Consider the following 16,789-nt stretch of genomic DNA (forward strand, 5'->3'; position numbering starts at 1 on the left):
CGGTACAGCAACATCAACCCTCCTACTGACGTATTTCACATACACAGACTAATTGCTGTAACCTTAAGAATAATTTACTGCAAGAAGCAAATATAATTGCAAAGCAATATCAATTATGTAATTATTATTGGTAGCACTTTCTATTAAAGCTCAATAATAAAGGGGTAATAGTAGTGTAATAAGTGGGAAACAAGCTTGTAGCATGGTAAGTTATTATTATACAATTACCAAAGTAATAACCATGTAATATCCAAGTAATATATGGTAGTAACAGTGGTTACAGTTGAGTAATATTACCCTGAAATGTATGTAATTGGATAATAAGGGCCCCAAAACTGGGCGTAACAATGTCGAAATAGAGCTTGGTAATAAAGTGGTAATAGCAGGGTAACAAGGAAGAAACAAGAACGTAATAATGTGTCAATTTCAAAGTTATTACCAATCAATTACATGTGGTAGTTTCTGTGTAAAAAGCACAAAACAGACAGAAATAATAAATAAAAAGAAACAAAGAAAACCAGAAAACCCATACTCAAATATGATGAAACCAATCAGGGTAATTTTGAACCCCACAGAAAATAACTGAAGTAAACACAGATCCAGGCAGCGTGTCCCGAGTTTACCCCGCAGTTTTCTATACATGTTCAAAAGATCTCACCTGGGAGGCGCCCAGGAGGCATCTTGGTCAGATACCCAAACCACCTCAGCTGACTCCTTTTGATGTGTAGGAGTAGCTCCTCCAATGCTCCTTGCCCTGTCTCCAGGGCTGAGCACGAACACGCTTCACAGTAAACTCATTTCTGCCACTTGTATCTGTCATTTTATTCTTTTAGTCAATACACAGAGCTCCCGACAAACCGTAGGGTGAGGGTAGGAGCGTAGATCGACCAGTAAATCGACGGCTTCGCTTTCACGCTCTGCTCCCTCTTCACCACAACAGTGTCCTTATCACTGCCGAGACCAATCTGTCTGTCAATCCCACTCTCACTCCTTAACATTTTTAAAAAGCACTTATCAAAGGACAAATGGAAAACAATGGTGTGGCGTCATTAGGAACAAATTGAGTGGCAAAAGTCAAAAACTTGGACCCACCTATAAGGTTTAACAAAAACTATCCCTCTGGGGCACGCATGGACCCAGAGGGTCAGTAGGATGAGACTTTAATGGTGCCTTCACAGATATTAAAGTTAGCCATACCATAAGCACTAATGAACCCCATTACCATCTTTTGAACTGCCAGATACAAAACCAGCCGTTCTCTGTTTCAGTCCAGAGGATGCAGGTTTATTTTTGCACTTGTGGTAAACTGATAAACTGTGTTCACTGGTTTTAAAAAGAGTTTGTGACCCCAAGCAGTGATTTCCATTACAGAATCTGTTTTTAGTGCAGTGCTGCCCGAGGGGCCCAAAATATCGGTTTCATAATTGGTTTTCAGCCTTTGGGTACAGAGATTTCTCTGGATTCTCTGAATCTTTTAATCACAATGTGTACAGCACCTTCAGTAATAGCACTATCAAGCTATTTTCAAGAATTATTATTCTAATTATTTTTAAATTATTTGTATTTTTTTTCTTTCACAGAGTAGGTAACTCCTCCACATCTTTAAATCTCAAAGATTTGAATGTGTGTGGGATGTTTTTTATACTCAGTCGCGTCACTTACTTGTTTCTAATTAACCTAATTAGTCGTGAGCGCCTCTGCCCTGTCTTTTTAAAATGGATTTATCTAATTATTTACTTAAGCAGTACACAAGTTTTCCAATTGACTGTTATCCATAGTTTTTTTAAAACATATTTCTGGCATCAAATTCAACATGAATCAATTTTTTTTTTTTAGTTGTGTGTTCAGGTTTTTAACATTTGACGTGTCGTCTTTGTTATATTTTTACGTTTTGGGTTTTAAGTGTTTGCCAATTATTTCATGAAGCTGTTTTGTTGTTGTTTATTTACAATTCATAGTGCTCTGGGTTGTATGGGCATTTGTATTCCACTTTATGCTCCTACATTACTTCATGTGCTGTTGTGTTTAATTTATATGTAAAAGTATTCCAGTGATAGAAGATAAGCACTAACATGGGACTCTGAAAGGTGCATGATCTTTGTTTTCATCACTTACTATTTTAAAATTAGTATGGCTCCTAAACATCAGTTCATCTTTTGTCACCATTATTATATTTAGCTTGTTCACGCTCAGTAGAAACACGCTGCAGTGCCATCATTTTAACCAATATCTAAATACAGGAGGCTAAAGGTATTAAGTATGTAACCCACAGCAATGTGTTAGCATCAGCTCAGTGCTCTCTGCAGTGTACTATATGCACTAGCCTCCCATTGATATCTAACAGCTCCTAATGCTATTCATGCCCTGCTGAGCACCATGCAACTGCTAAGCCAAATGCCATTCTGTATGTCTAGGGCCAGCTGACTGTGATATTAGTTTAGCACTAATGCTATTCAGTGTGAATAGGCTAGTGTCTGCCAGCCTGTCTAATATTAGTGTGGGATGGGGGGGTGGGAGGTGGGGGAGGCCTTTTACTCTGTTCTGAGCAGCTTTAATTTGAATCTGCTGGAATGAAACCGGCAGAGCATGGGGGAGTCAGATTGCATTGTGATATCCGTACATTACTGGATGGGACTGTGTGTCTGGCGTGTGCATATGTTTGTGTGTAAACCTTTTTAAAAGTATTAGGTGCCTCTACATTATATGCACATCGATTAACCTTCACTGTTCTCTCTGTTTCTGCTTCCCTCTTTTCTTCTCCCTTCCTCATTTTGACTCTGTCCCCTGATTGCCTTGTGCTATTCTCATCTCTGCCTTCGCTTTTGTCGTTCACCCTCTGCCTTTCATCCATTCATTTGCACATTTATCAATTCATCTTACCCCCTCCCAAATCTGTCTCTCTCTCTCTTTTTTTCAGTGTATTAGACACATAGCTACCCTGCTGCTCCAAAATCAGCCAAGCCTCCTGCAGCCGGCACTGAAACTGATGTCTGAAAGCGGTGACGAGCAACTGCTTCAGCTGACTCTTGATCAGATCAACGGCATGAGCACAGTAAGTGTCATTGTAATAGTCTGGAGAGTTTGTGTTCAAATGGAGACACAAAGGAGTTTGCTTTATGAACTGCAGATTGGCTGGTGACATTTTTGTTGTCACTTATCCTTTAAAATTGTAAAATGTAAAAAGAAAAAGTGCTTCACGGCTTCCTGGAGCTCAAGGAGGTGTTCCAGATTTCTTTTCTTCTTTTTAATCAACTGTTAACCCTTTAAAGCCAAGCATATCATAATTGATGCATGTGGTTTTGAGACTTCTACATAATCAGTGTGACTTTTTTTTACCCTCAAAAAATGATATAATTTGCATGACACATTTTCAATGACTAAATTGCAAAAATATGGCTAATGTAGCGAATGTGATACAAATTAAAACTCATATATGCAGATTAAAGTTTGATATATTTTCATATATATTTTGTCTAAAGGTTCAATGTTGTGGAAGTTTCCATTCAATAAAGCCTGCAGACAAACGGTGAGCGATCGCTAACATCTTTTAATCAAAACAAGAACAAAAACCCAAGCTTGGTGAGAGAAGCCATCGCTGGGGCAGTCGATCAGTCTCTCCTGGCATGGCCCTGGGTTTAAATACTTCCTACAGGAACAAAAGGCTGTACACAGCTGTTTTCACACCTTTGGTCTTCCCCCAAAGAAAGTTCATACTCCCTTGCAATGTCTTACATTGGTTGAAGAGACAAAAGGCACTTCCCCCCACCCTGGGTTCTTTGTGTGTGAATGCTTCCCCCAAACTTCCTGAGATACAATCACCCGGCTGTTCAATGGCATGAATAAGGTGTGTGACATTGAGACATGCTTAAACCCAGTGGCACCAAAGCATTATACAATAAAATAATATGAATAATACATAAATGAAAGAAATTCCTCTACATTCAACAAACACTCCAATATCAAAAAATTAAAGATTTCTGGCAGTTATTTCATGGTTTAGGTTTTAAAAGGTTAAAACCCAAAAGTTTTCAGTGTGTAGTAATGGTGAAGAGCTCAAACTGTCTTAGCCCTGTCTGCCTAATAAATGGCTTAAAAAAGGCATCTAAATATCAAATTAGGTTAATGCGTAATATGAATTATTTGTTTATTAACCTTTATGGCTTGCGCTTTAGAAAAAAAACTAGTGTTACCCATTGTGTTTTTGGAGCCTTAAGGTTTGCCTTTTGACCAAAAAAGTGTGACTGACTGAGAATCCAGAGACACTGCATGCTGAAAAGAAGATAATGGAAAAAGGTCTGGTCTGTTGTCTGAACATCCTCTTTCCCACAGTTTAAATTAAGTTCTGCTAAATAATTTCAACATCCTTACAAACCCAATTTCTCTACTTGCCAACTTGTCCTCTAGTTTTGGGAGGCCACCGTCAGATAAGAGCATAATCGTTCAAGACTGCGCAGGTCGCTCTCCACTGTTTCTTCAATCAGATAAGCAATTGTCACAAAGTGGGCTTCTCAGACCCAGCAGACCTTCTCTTTGTTCCTGGATCAGATAAGAGAAAGCCACACTATTAACTGACAGAGCCTCCATTAAATCAAACGATCAAGCTGCTATATTGGAACACCTGCTCTTAAACCTCAGTGAATAAGACAGCGGAACTGAGGAAAGTTAGGGTTGCTGGAAGTGGTGAGAGAAAGGATTTGTGATTTAGATGTGGGAAGAGAAAGTCAAATGGAGCAGGAACGGGTGTCGAGACAGAGAAATGGGATGAGAATGGAAATTACAAGGACAGCAAATGTATAAATTGTAACGTTGAAAAGGGACCCGGGCTACAGTAGATAGCACGCGGGAAAGACAGAAAAGATAAATCAGGTAGAGTTAGAGAAGGGATATATGAATGGAGGAAGACTGGTGGCGTGTCGCTGCTTTGAGAAATAATCTTACGTCTGCCAAGTAAAAGCTGAATGAACGGGGGCATGTTCGGAGCGGCACAGAACAGTGTTCATCTAGAGATAACATCATCACAGACACAGAAAAATTATCTTACATCTAATACATCTGATAGTGTGTTGGCTCCACGCTGCTCGCTGCTCATTGTCTGCATGTGCCTAGTGCCTTTGTGCATCCCTTCAAGTGTGTGAGTATTTCTGTGTGTGTGTGTGTATGTAGGACTTGTTTTGATTTCTACATGTTTTCAAGTGCATTGCTTCTGATTACTTAAACTTGCTTTGAAGGTTGTGTTCACACAAATGCTATTGCAAAAAACAGAATTTTGCAAAAAGGACGTTGTGTGCAAGTCTAGTATGTTTAGGCTTTGGGCATAATGAAACACTCAGTCTGATTCAGTACCAGCGCTCCTCATTGACTGTATTTAAAATCTTAACTCGAAACTCATAATTTCCATTAGGTTACAGTAATTGAATAAACGAACTTAAGCTCTCGTGTGACATCGTGCACACGCTGAGAGCTGCCCACCATATTGGACGTGATACGACCAGCAGTTGTAAGGAAAAAATGTTTATTCTCAACTGGTCAGTGCTAGCTGTCATGAGGTTAAGGAAGTGGAGGCTGTACATTAATCAGAAGGTCAGTGGTTTGAATCTTAATGTTGAGGCAGTCTTGGGCAAAATACTTGTGCATTTGTGTGTGTGTGTGTGTGTGTGTGTGTGTGTGTGGGTGTGTGTGTGTGTGTGTGGGTGTGTGTGATTTGAGCTAAAAAGCACTTAGGCTTAGAATAACGTGCTTGTATAAATGAGACATGTAGTACAGGGCGCTTTTAGTGCTCAAGTTGTGTAGAAAAGCACTACATAAGTACCAATCCATTCAGAAACTACTGATTTAACTAAGTGAATCACTGTAAAGCTTAAATTATTTGCAAATTCAAAACTTTCTGAGCATGAAGTGTTTCCTTAGTTTAATGGGGAGAAAAATCTCACATAAAGTACTGCAAATAGTTTCTATCCATGCAGATAGATTTGCTTTTGATCTGCCAAGGGTTTAAAATATCCAGCTATACAGCAAAATATTCAACATTTTGGTTTTGGTGTATCTTTTTAAAACATCTGAAAAGTTACTTGTAAAAATGCAACTTGGGCCTTCAGAAGGAATTATCTTTGTAATCTACATTATCCTTGTAACATGCTGTTAACAGTTTTTAAATGCTTGCTTGTTTAATGCCAAGAAGTTCCAATAACATTTATTAGGTTTGTGAATAATTCATAGCGACCGGAAAATATATATTACTGGAGCTGAAGCACAGCAGGGTTAAATTGTAAACTGTCCACATGGTTAGTTACCACAGCGTGAGCTTTTTCATTTAATTTGATTGTTAGCAAGTGCAAGATTGAATGTTGGCACTGGCCGTCTCCAGCGGACGTCCTCCCTTTACACTTCAGGATATTGCAGAGCAACTCTGCATCGACACTCTGAGCCTGTGGGAGAAATTACAACACCTGCAAAGTTTGGGGGGAAAAAAAAGTAAAGTCTGCATGTCGGCAATGATGATTCTCAAAATGAAAGTTGGGTCAGCTCATAAGGTGATGTTTGCCTTCTGCACAAGCCTGAGGTCCACAAGGAAGCTGGAAATTGCAGATGCACACAGGGATCAATCCAAAAACACTGCAGCAACAGAGGAAGCTGTTCATGCACAAGAACTCGAAGGGGACGTTGGTTAAAATTGAACTGGTGATGGTTCTTGGACTCAAGGAAATTTTTGACCACACCTTGTAAAGTTCATGTTGATCCACTTCTAAACGTGATGGCTTACACATACTGTTTCTATTTTAGCAGCTCTACAAATAGCCAGAACTTATCAGGAGTTACTGTGCAGCTGCTGTTAGCAGATCAGTATCTCAGGAGGAACAGAAATAATTGATTTTGATCAATCAGAAAATTCACTGAGTCAACAGCCTGTTAATTGACTGCAGTTACTGTTCAGTTACTTTTGGTTTGCATTTCATTGAGATTTTGTGTTTAGCCACGCTTTGTTTCACTCCATCATACTAGACAAGGTGCTGCTGCTGTGAGTTTTATTATAGTTCTCGTTTAAATAACTAGCCCGAGGTTGCTTTTTGGTCACAGTGAACTATACATTTGTTTGCATATGCCACTCTGAGTGATTGGCAGACTTTATCTTAAAGCACTGCCTACAGTTTTCTCCTGGCAAATAGCTTTGTATCTAGTATAAATCATTGTTTACATTGTTTTACCATCAAAACTTTTTTGCCACAGCTGAAGGTCCCTGAGGTTATCATTAAGAAAAAGAAATTAATTTAGAGTTTAATTAAGAAAATGTAATTAAGAGAAATCACTTGACCTAGGAAGCGAATTCAAAACAGTAACTGATTCATCCACAGTGAGATATATGTATATGTGCAGATTTTCCTTCACTTTTCCTGTGTCTTGCGTTGCTGCTGTGTGGTAGGTGAGTAAATGGGTATGCTGAGCTCTGCAGGAGGAGACCACAGTGGGCGTTGGAGAACTAAAGAATGGAGGAAAGGAGTGGGAGTAGTGCAGATTATTTGAAAAGGAGACAAAGAAGTAGAGAGCAGGTTATGGAGAAGGGAATGTATTCTTGATGCCGAAAAATACAGTGGAGGCGTTTAATTCTCTGCTTTCACACTGTTCAAAGTGTCGACACACAAGTCTTCAGCTGTACTCTCTTCCATATTGTCCATTTCTCTCCTCCTCTTGAAGATGTATGGAGTTGGGAGGAGGGAGTCAGGAGTTAACACAAGCCTGACTAATGCGAGTTCTCCGTTCTGTCTGTAAACACACACACACACACACACACACACACTTATACAGATTCCTCTCAGTGCTGCAGCAGTCCTTGTGCCTTTTCAGCAGCTTATGTTTTTTGTCCAGGCTTTTCCATGATTCTACAAGGCTTACATTTTCTGTGTGGCACATGTTCGAGTCACAGTGACGACAATGGCATATTCAATAGCCTCGAAACTGCGGGTCTTTAGCCAAAAACCATAACATTTTCCATCTGAAGTGGCAATAGCAGGTTGTTTTGAACCGCGGCTGTCTGTGGCTCAGTGAATTGATAAAGTTGTTGTCTGCAGATGACTGGTTTCAAAAAGAGAACCATGTAAAACTAAATTTGCTTTTGATGGCTATGATATTTTTCTGAAATGGAAAAAAAAGTTGTGTATTTCTGCGTAGATCTACAGTACTGTGCAATAGTCACCCATCATTTTATTATATTTTGATACGAAATGGGAAATGGATACAAACATACATGGAAATATAGTATATAAGGCAAAAACAGAGTTTGTATCGGCAGTGGTAGTATGTTTGGGAACATTGTCATGCTGGAAAGTTAAGTTGTTAAACCGACGTGATCCAAACAGTAGGGTACACCTTTCGCCATCTTACAATGCTGTGATTGCAGCCATTCCCCAACTCTCTGCGAATGGTACTCATGGCCTTTCAGTGGGTTTTGGTCAGTGGTTGTTGATCAATGGTCATGAGAATTTGCATAATTATGTTTAAGGAACTGACCTCCCAGCCCATCGTTCCTTCAGTGGGCTGGTTTCAGGCATTATGCAAACATACTGTTTATAAGACTGGGGAAACCTGCAGTCAGCTGAGACTGAAGAAGTCACTTGGATGAGTGACGAAACGTTTCTCCCACAAAACGCTACGTCCAGATGAACAGAATCAACGTTTGGAGATTTACTTTCCTGGATGATTGAGAATGCATCAAGACAATTGTAGATCAAATTTCTTCCATTATGAAAAGGCATTTAAAAATTGTCATGTGTTTGTTAGGTATAGACACAACACTGGTTCATCCCTTGTTTCATAGATTCCTGCTTTGTTTGAGTGATTCTTAGGTGAGTTAGATGACTTGACAAACCAAAAAACATTCTTGTGAGAATGGTCAGGTACTAGGTACAGGTATAGTAGTGAAAAAGTAGCCAATGTCCAAAGAAAAACTTTGGAAGACCTTCAGAATCTCTCGGGACCTATTTTACCACTGTAAAACTGTCTCATTGGATGCAAAATATAAAGACTCAAGACTTTTGCATAGTCATGTAGTTTCTGTTGGTTTGAGTCTCAAAAGGAAAATGTACAATAATTCTGATAGTTAGGATAAATAGGCTGTTGGTTGAACAAACCAAGCACTTTAGTGGTGTCTCTGAGCTTTGGGGCTGTTTTCTGAATTTTTGCTCATGCTTTCAGTTGGATTAGAAAATCGTAGCCATTGTGAGGCTACTGAACCACTTTAGAGTAGCCACATTAGCCACAAGTGACCCGTTTGGTTCCCATGTGAAATTTTCCAGTAGCCAGAGTGCCTTCCAAAGCCTGACAGAAAAACAGCCAATCACAGGAGTGGCTCCCCAAACGCTGATCCAGTCTTGCCAAAATGATTCTGTGAAAATATTCACAGAATCAAAGAAAAGATGACATAGCCTAAACTAGATAGCTAGCTAGATAAACATGCTGTGTAATGCACTGCTACAGTGGTTTGTGGGTTTACTTGTGTTTACCACCCAATGATGGGCCAGTTTTAGTGGTAGTGCTTCATCTTTCTATCTTTTCTTTTTTGAATTTATTAACAGTTTTAATTCGAACTTGTGCTCCCTTGTGTATGTTTTTAATCAGTTAGAAAGAACTCAAAATCCCGTTGAAAGAGTTGGATGCACCTTGTCCATCTGCCCAGTGTAGTGAGGACAAAAGGGGCATGTGTGCTTGTGTTTGATTGAGTGATTATGTGTCTAATTGCTTGTTTAAGTGGGCTTGTTTACAGCTTTTTGTACCACATTGAACCTATTAATCTAGCTCTGTTTGCTTGCAGCTCACTGCGTTGATCCCTGAACTTCCTCACCGTGTGTGTGTGTGTGTGTGTGTGTGTTTGTCTCCTCGTATGCGTCAGAGCCCACTTTTATTTTTATTTTTTTGGCTTTAAAGCCTCTTCTTCTGTCACTTTCAATCATGTTGTGCTGCAAGCAAGAACTGTTTGGTGTCATTTGTGTGTGCGCACACTCAGTTTGGTGCACCGCTAAAGCCTGGGGACAGCTTGGATGGAGGGATAGGAAACAGAGCCTGGAGAAGAAGAAGAGGAAAGGAGATAGTTGTGTGTTGTCTGGCATTCCAAAGAAGCTTTATGATTTAAATGATAAAAGAAGGCTGGGGCCATGCATTATGTATTAGGCATTGTACGTGTTCAGTAATTCCAATTAAGCTCTCAGCTGGGTTTAGCTCAGTGAGAAAGAGCTGAGAAGGACGTATACAAGAAATGAGAGACATGCAGGGTAAGAAAGGCAAACAAGAGTTTAAAACACTGACCAAACTAATCAGGTAACGTTCAGTGGCCTCTCGGAACAAGCCAGGAAAAGACTACCTTTTTTTTCCCTTTCGTCTTTGACGGCGCGAGACAGCAAGAAATGAGAAGGTAATAAGAGCAAGAGGGGGGTTGGACATCTGATGGCTGCAGCTCAATGTGTCAGTTCTCTTGTCACTCTGAGTGTTTGTTCACTCACTCAGAGTGCACACCAGCTGCGGGTGCGAGCACACTCACAGGAGACAGAAGATGCCTCTTGTTTACGCATCTCCGAAGAGAGAGACTGGGTGTTGTTTGAACCCTCGAAGACGGGTCTTTAACCTGATATAGATGCAACACAGCTACACCCCTATGAACAAAAATAGATCCACCTCAGGACAGGTTTTCATGTTCTCCGAGCTGTTGACCTGTGATACAGAAAGAAAGGCATGATGGATGTATTCCCTGCACAATCAGATCCTATTCACACTGATCTGTTTATTAAGACAAGACCTGGACAGACTGCAGGGGGAACTCAAGAACTCGGTGAGAGAGAGGAGAAAGGATGATGAGGGAGGAAAGGGAGAGGGAAAGAGGCAGTATATAGTCACATATACAGGTTTGTCAGAGTTGCAGCAGATGGCTAGCTGTGGAGCTGAGTCAAAGGATGATGTTGTAATTGCCTTTCACATGAAGGATCTGAGTTTAAACAGATGTTGTGGCAAGCATTCACACTGCCAAAGTGTCCCTGAATGAGATCCTGAAATCCCACGAGCTGCAGTTGGAAAATAGATGCAGCTGCATTGGTGGGAAAAAAAAATATTTGGAAAGGTTTGAGCGAACAGTGCTGTTCCTCACTCTTGGACAGATGATTGGATGGAGACCAGATGCTTTGAATATGTAAAACAACACAGTGTATACGGTATAATGTATAAGAAGGATAGAAAGATTTAAAGTATTGATTGGTTTTTATTATCTGCAGCTTTTTTACAGTAGGGATAAGCACTTGAATGTGACACAGATGTTTGTGCAGTAAAAAAAAAAAGGATATGCCGTTATCTGCTCCACTTTGATATCAAGATTCCCCTCCATCCCTCCATCTCTCAGGTGCTTCTTCACATCTATTTCCAGCTCAACTGTCAATCCAACAATCCAACTGACTCTAAGACTCAAATCTGCTGTCTCTCTTGACACTGTCAAACAGTAATAGCCTGGGAGGGGTGGGGGTGTGTGTGTGTGTGTGTGTGTGTGTGAGAGAGAAAGAGAGAGAGAGAGAGAGAGAGAGTGAGTGAGTGAGAGTGTGTGATTCTGCATGGAGGACCAGGCCTGTGCTCGACTGATGTACTCGCTTTCTTTTTCCTTGCACAACTCCCATAACCAGGAAATGCAGAGGAAAACATGATTTTTTTGTGTTTATTTATTAGATTCAGTGTTTGTGCGCGTGTTTACAATATTTGCATATTTCTGTCCCTACACTGGTCACCGTGCACAGGAGCGGGGCTAGATCATTGTCCTCTAAATTCGTACACATCTCATGCAGCCACAACCAACTGCATCTGATAATTAATTTGTGTGTTGTAATGCTAATCTAGTCTCCTCTGCAGGTATGATATTTAGAGCTTCCGCAACTCTGGCGCTTTTGTTTCACACTCCCCAGTAGTTGATAGTGTGCTACATATCAGTCATAGCTGATAAGGTGTATAGCTTATTTTAGCCACACGTTATCATCATTGCATTTGCTATAGGCGTGAGCTCTCATTACAGCCAGGCTCCAGCAGGTTATTTCAGTGATTAACAGGCTTTAAGGTCCAATCAGATCAAATCTGAGGTTAATTGCACTTAGAACATCAAAAGGCACTACAGAGCTGCAGAAGATGACGCCTGCAGACTTATCGCGGGTTTATGAGCCCCTGACTTTTTTTCATACCACCACAATGAGGCTGATAGATTGGGTTTTCATTGGTCAAAAATATACTGGTTGGCATAACCTGCTCAGGATTAATTGTAATGATCATAATCAGATAAAAATCCTTATCAAATACATCTCACCGGACGATTAATTACATAAACCTTGCTAGTGCTGGGGTGGACCACATTTTCCTTCAGTACTGCATTAATTCTTGACGATATAGATTTAACAAGGTGCTGAACACTTTCCTCACAGATGTTGGTATGCACATCCATGATGTCACTCTCCCATTTCACCACATCCCAACTTATTCGATAGAGATCTGACGGTGATTGTGGAGGCCTTTTGAGCACAGCGAACTCATGGTCATGTTAAAGAAACCAGCTGAGATGATTTGAGCTTAAAGGGATGGACATGGTCAGCAACAACACTTGGACAGGAAGGCTGTGGCATTTGAACAGTGCTCATTTAAATGGTGTTTACTTGGTACCAAGGGCCCAAAGTGTACCAAGAAAATCACCTTTCTTCCTAATTCTGATGCTCAGTTTGAACTTCTGTATGTATGTGGATCTCATTTTTCTCAGAAACAAACAAAAAAAAAATAGCAAAGAGAAATTAAAAATGCTTGCCATGAAAGAGTTTGGGTCTTTGGAGGTTAATCTAAGATTCAATAAGTATTCCCCACATGAATAGATGAAGTACAGTAACAGTAGAAAAACTGATTTAAAAAAAATTGAGTCAAGCTTATTTGGAAGAAAATACTCCAACATGCAACTTTTTCTTCCAAATAAAGGCATTTTTGCAATCTGGCTAAACATTTGTCTTGTTTGCAGCCTGTTTCATCATCTCACCTTGTGTTTCTTGCCTTGTCTGACTTTATTGACACACTGTCTATGCGTTTTCACATCTCAAGAAATCCTTTCTTCAGTGTAGTGTTACCATAACCACTTGTTCTTCAGTGCCAAATTGCACACATTTATATAAATGACACTTTTTTTTCCTACTCACACTTCTGAAGAATAAGAATCAGTTGCTCTTTTGCATGTAAATTTAAAAAAAAAGTCATCATTCGTGACATTGATCTTCCACAAAGCTCCAGAAATCCCATGTAGAACATTTGTTCAGAGTCTCTGTTGAGGTTGCAAAATGAAAAATAAAGCTGAAGTGTGAAGGTGTTTTTGAAGTGCTTCTCCTCAGTTCTGGTGTGCATTCAGCCCCTGAAAACAGTCGGTGGATTTAAAAATGTATGTATCTGACTCTCTCAGTGCATGTCAGCCATTCTCCTCTATCTCTATGCCCCCCCCCCCCCCCCCCCCCCCCCCCCCCAAGCTCTCTTCATCATACATTTTCCACACTCCTAACCCCCGCTGTCTCTCTTGTAGTTTTTTCCTCCTTGATTCTCATTATACACAGATGACCTCCTCATCCACCTCTGTTCTAGGTTCAAAAATTTCTCAGTCTGTCATCTTTCCTTTCCCCAGCTTGTCATGATTCATCTGGTCTTGTCTCTCAATAGAAGGCCTAGAAATTAAATTAGTAGTCATGCACGTCACACTAGTCACATGCCGACTCTCTCTCATCCTTTGGCAACAGGGCAATAATGACCTGGCAGGGTTTAAAACGCATTAAATGGAAAATGCATTAAATCCACTATACTGATGTTCCTTCCCAGACCTTCTAACATTAGCACGAAGTAAAAATTACTTTAAGTTCAAAATATCAGTAATCTCCCCCTAGGAGACAATGTCATTGTAAGAGACAGCAGCTGAATAACTAATGCTTATCATCACATGAGCCAAGTGATCCTCTTAAAGGCTCTTTGTGTGTGTGTTTAAAGGAGGAATTGTCCATGCAGGGGAAAAAGATCGAGTTTTGGCTCTGCTCACCTTCTCCGCTACACTAGAGAAGACATGGGCTCCACATTTATAATTGATCTGCCTCAGCTCCAAAAATACCCCAACAAGGACACGCTGTTGTCTGCGTGTGCATGCACACAAGCGTGTAAAGTTGAGGAAGTGCAATCTTAATAATAGAGTTAGCAAACAGGTGAGAGGGTGCAGAGGAGAGGGGCTGAGTCATGGAGAGACGGCCCTCTCAACCCCAGCACTCAGCCTGGCTTCTGCATGGCCTGTAAACCACTCTTAGCTGCCCTAACGGCATTTAGCTGTTTGAATTTGCATGTAATTCATTGATGTAACCAGGTGGATGATGGGATTAAAATATTATATAAAGGTCTGTTTATGACTCTATGAGCATATGCTCTAAACACTTTTAGTAAGCGAGAAGCTGCAAATAAAAGGAAAAAGAGAGGAAAAAGAGTTGTGTGTGTGTGTGTGTGGGTGGATTGGTGGTTGCGAGAAGCTGTGTGTGATCGAAAGCACATGCGAGAAAAATGGCGGTCAGCCGCGGGTCAACACAGGATGTGACCTGACACTGAAAGTGTAACATTGTAATCATACATCATTCAAAGGTTCCTGCTGCCGCGGCTGCATTGAGCTGCAAAACGCAGTGGATGGTACAAATTCAACTCCACCAGCTGCTTTCAGTCTTCAGTCAGCCAGTAGATGTTTAGGGTTGATACCTGGAAGAGAAATTGGATACATTCATTCAAAATTTTTGGCTGTTTATCTTGACACGTGTTCTTTTCAGGGATAAAAAAAAAAACAGGATCACAGTTTAAAAGGAAACTTAGTTTCTCTTGATTCTATCCCCACATGTGTGTTTACACGTTCTCCTCCCCTTTTCTTCTTCCTCCAGGAGACGGCTTCCTCCTGTGATGAAGAGCTCCTTTCCTTGCTCCTAGATGCTGGGCTCCTGGTAGGCTGCGTCTCCTCAGCCCTGTACCCCCTGCTAAGCTCCCACATGCTGTCGCACCAGCAGGAGGGCGGTTGGGATGTGGAGAAAGCCGCCGCTGAGCTGATGGCGGCGGGCCACGGGCCTGAGGCAGGTTCCCTGTTGCTGGCTCACCGCGGAACCCACTCGGCCCAGTTCACCTTCAACTCCGCCTTGGCTGTTCTCGAGAAGTGGCTGTGAAAGGAGACGGGGAGACAGTTTGGACCGCAGCCACAGAGCGCTGTCGTAACCTAGCCTTAGGGAAAGAGTAGGAAGATGCTGAAAAAGGACTGCAATTAGATTGGAACGAGATCTGAAGAAGCAAAACTAAAAGCAGTCAATACCTCTACATTTACCGGTAGTTCTCTAATCAGGTTTGAGGTTCATCAACAGAAGACATTTCAATAGCGCTGTCATCTGTGAAGGTATAAGAGAGGATACCTTTAATCCTGAAACATCTGCTCAATTAGAAAGACGATCTTTCACACACAGAAACAACCTCTGCTGTCACTCAGTCATGGATGAACGTTGAGACCGAGGCCTAATCACAGAATGCAACGGCTGCTCGGATTTATTTGTGTGTGCGCCGTGTCCTATTGTGTGATAAAGTAATTGAGCAGTGGGTAGCAGTGGGTGGATATTAGCCTATTGTTCCGTGACAGGTTTGCCTCTTTAACGTCCCATCGTTAAACACCCTGCCTCTGCTCCATTGTTTTCCCCCTAATAATGTCTAATAAATTCCTTCTAAACAAATTAGCCCCGCAGCTGCCCCCGTGCTGAGTGTACGGATGCACAAATACTATATATGACACACACCAGTGAAGTTATGTAAAGCTTATAATGATGAGGAATAAACGTGCACGCACGTGTGTGTGTGTGTGTGTGTGTGTGTGTGTGCGTTGATGTTGTTAGGTTGCTTTGTTTCATTTGAATAAATAAAAGCGTAAAATGCGGCTCTATTTTGTCCCACCTTTTAGAACCGAAATAAAGAAAACTGATGAAAAGGAGCGATTGTATTATTTTCATTTTTTATTGTATTGTGTTTCTTTATTCATGGTGGAAGAGTGCACAGATGGGTAACGTTTCTTATCAGTATTTTTAGTTCTCTTTTTAATTGAATGGGCTTTAAGATTGTATCCGCCTCATATAATGAATGCATTCAAAACATTTGCATCATAATTACAGCATTTTGAGGAGTGATTTGCAGGGCAAAGATTTAGAAAATGAAATCCAAACCCCTGGTTTATTTATTAATTTATTTTCTGTCAAAGCATTGGAAGTATGATTTTTATTTTTAGGCTGCCTTCCAAATTAAACCAAAAGAGCGGTGCTCGCTGCAGGTCCCCAGAGCAGCAAATGAACTTTCTCCCTCGCACAGAAAATCACTTTAATGAATACAGGGTTTGGATACTGATTGTTTCTCTTCATATGCATGTCCTTTTAATCATGTATCATTGTGTTATGCCAGGACAAAAAAACCCCCACTGGGTCTACTTGGAAAATAATCAAATAGGAAAGTTGCAACATTGGAGTCAAAATGACATGATTCTAGTTGCATTGTTTGTTTGTTTGTTTGTTTTTATCTTCATAGATTTACAGTAGCGTGCACAAGTCTTGAGCCACCCCTCATTTCTTTATAATTTGCTAAAAGAAAAAGGAAATAGGTTCTGTCTTTTACAGAAATACTGAATACAGTATATAAGGCAAAAAAAATAGTTCATACAATAATACTAATATTCAGTTAAACCACCTTTATTCTTCAACACAGCCTGAACTCTGTT

General features: G+C 40.6%; 1 protein-coding gene across 1 annotated transcript in view; it reads left to right on the forward strand.

Annotated features, from left to right (window-relative positions):
• Window positions 1-16,496, forward strand: part of nbas (NBAS subunit of NRZ tethering complex) — a 181,506-nt gene extending 165,010 nt beyond the window's left edge. Inside the window, exons 52-53 of the mRNA XM_085383241.1 lie at window positions 2,918-3,052; window positions 14,934-16,496. Of these exons, the coding sequence (XP_085239367.1) occupies window positions 2,918-3,052; window positions 14,934-15,209 (411 nt within the window). The 3' untranslated portion in view covers window positions 15,210-16,496. The remainder of the gene's footprint in view (window positions 1-2,917; window positions 3,053-14,933) is intronic.
• The last annotated feature ends 293 nt before the right edge of the window (window positions 16,497-16,789 follow it).

The sequence above is a fragment of the Rhamphochromis longiceps genome, linkage group LG15 (assembly GCF_057381845.1).
Source record: "Rhamphochromis longiceps isolate RC_006_pf linkage group LG15, R_longiceps_female_GT1.1, whole genome shotgun sequence".
NCBI classification, from domain to species: domain Eukaryota; kingdom Metazoa; phylum Chordata; class Actinopteri; order Cichliformes; family Cichlidae; genus Rhamphochromis; species Rhamphochromis longiceps.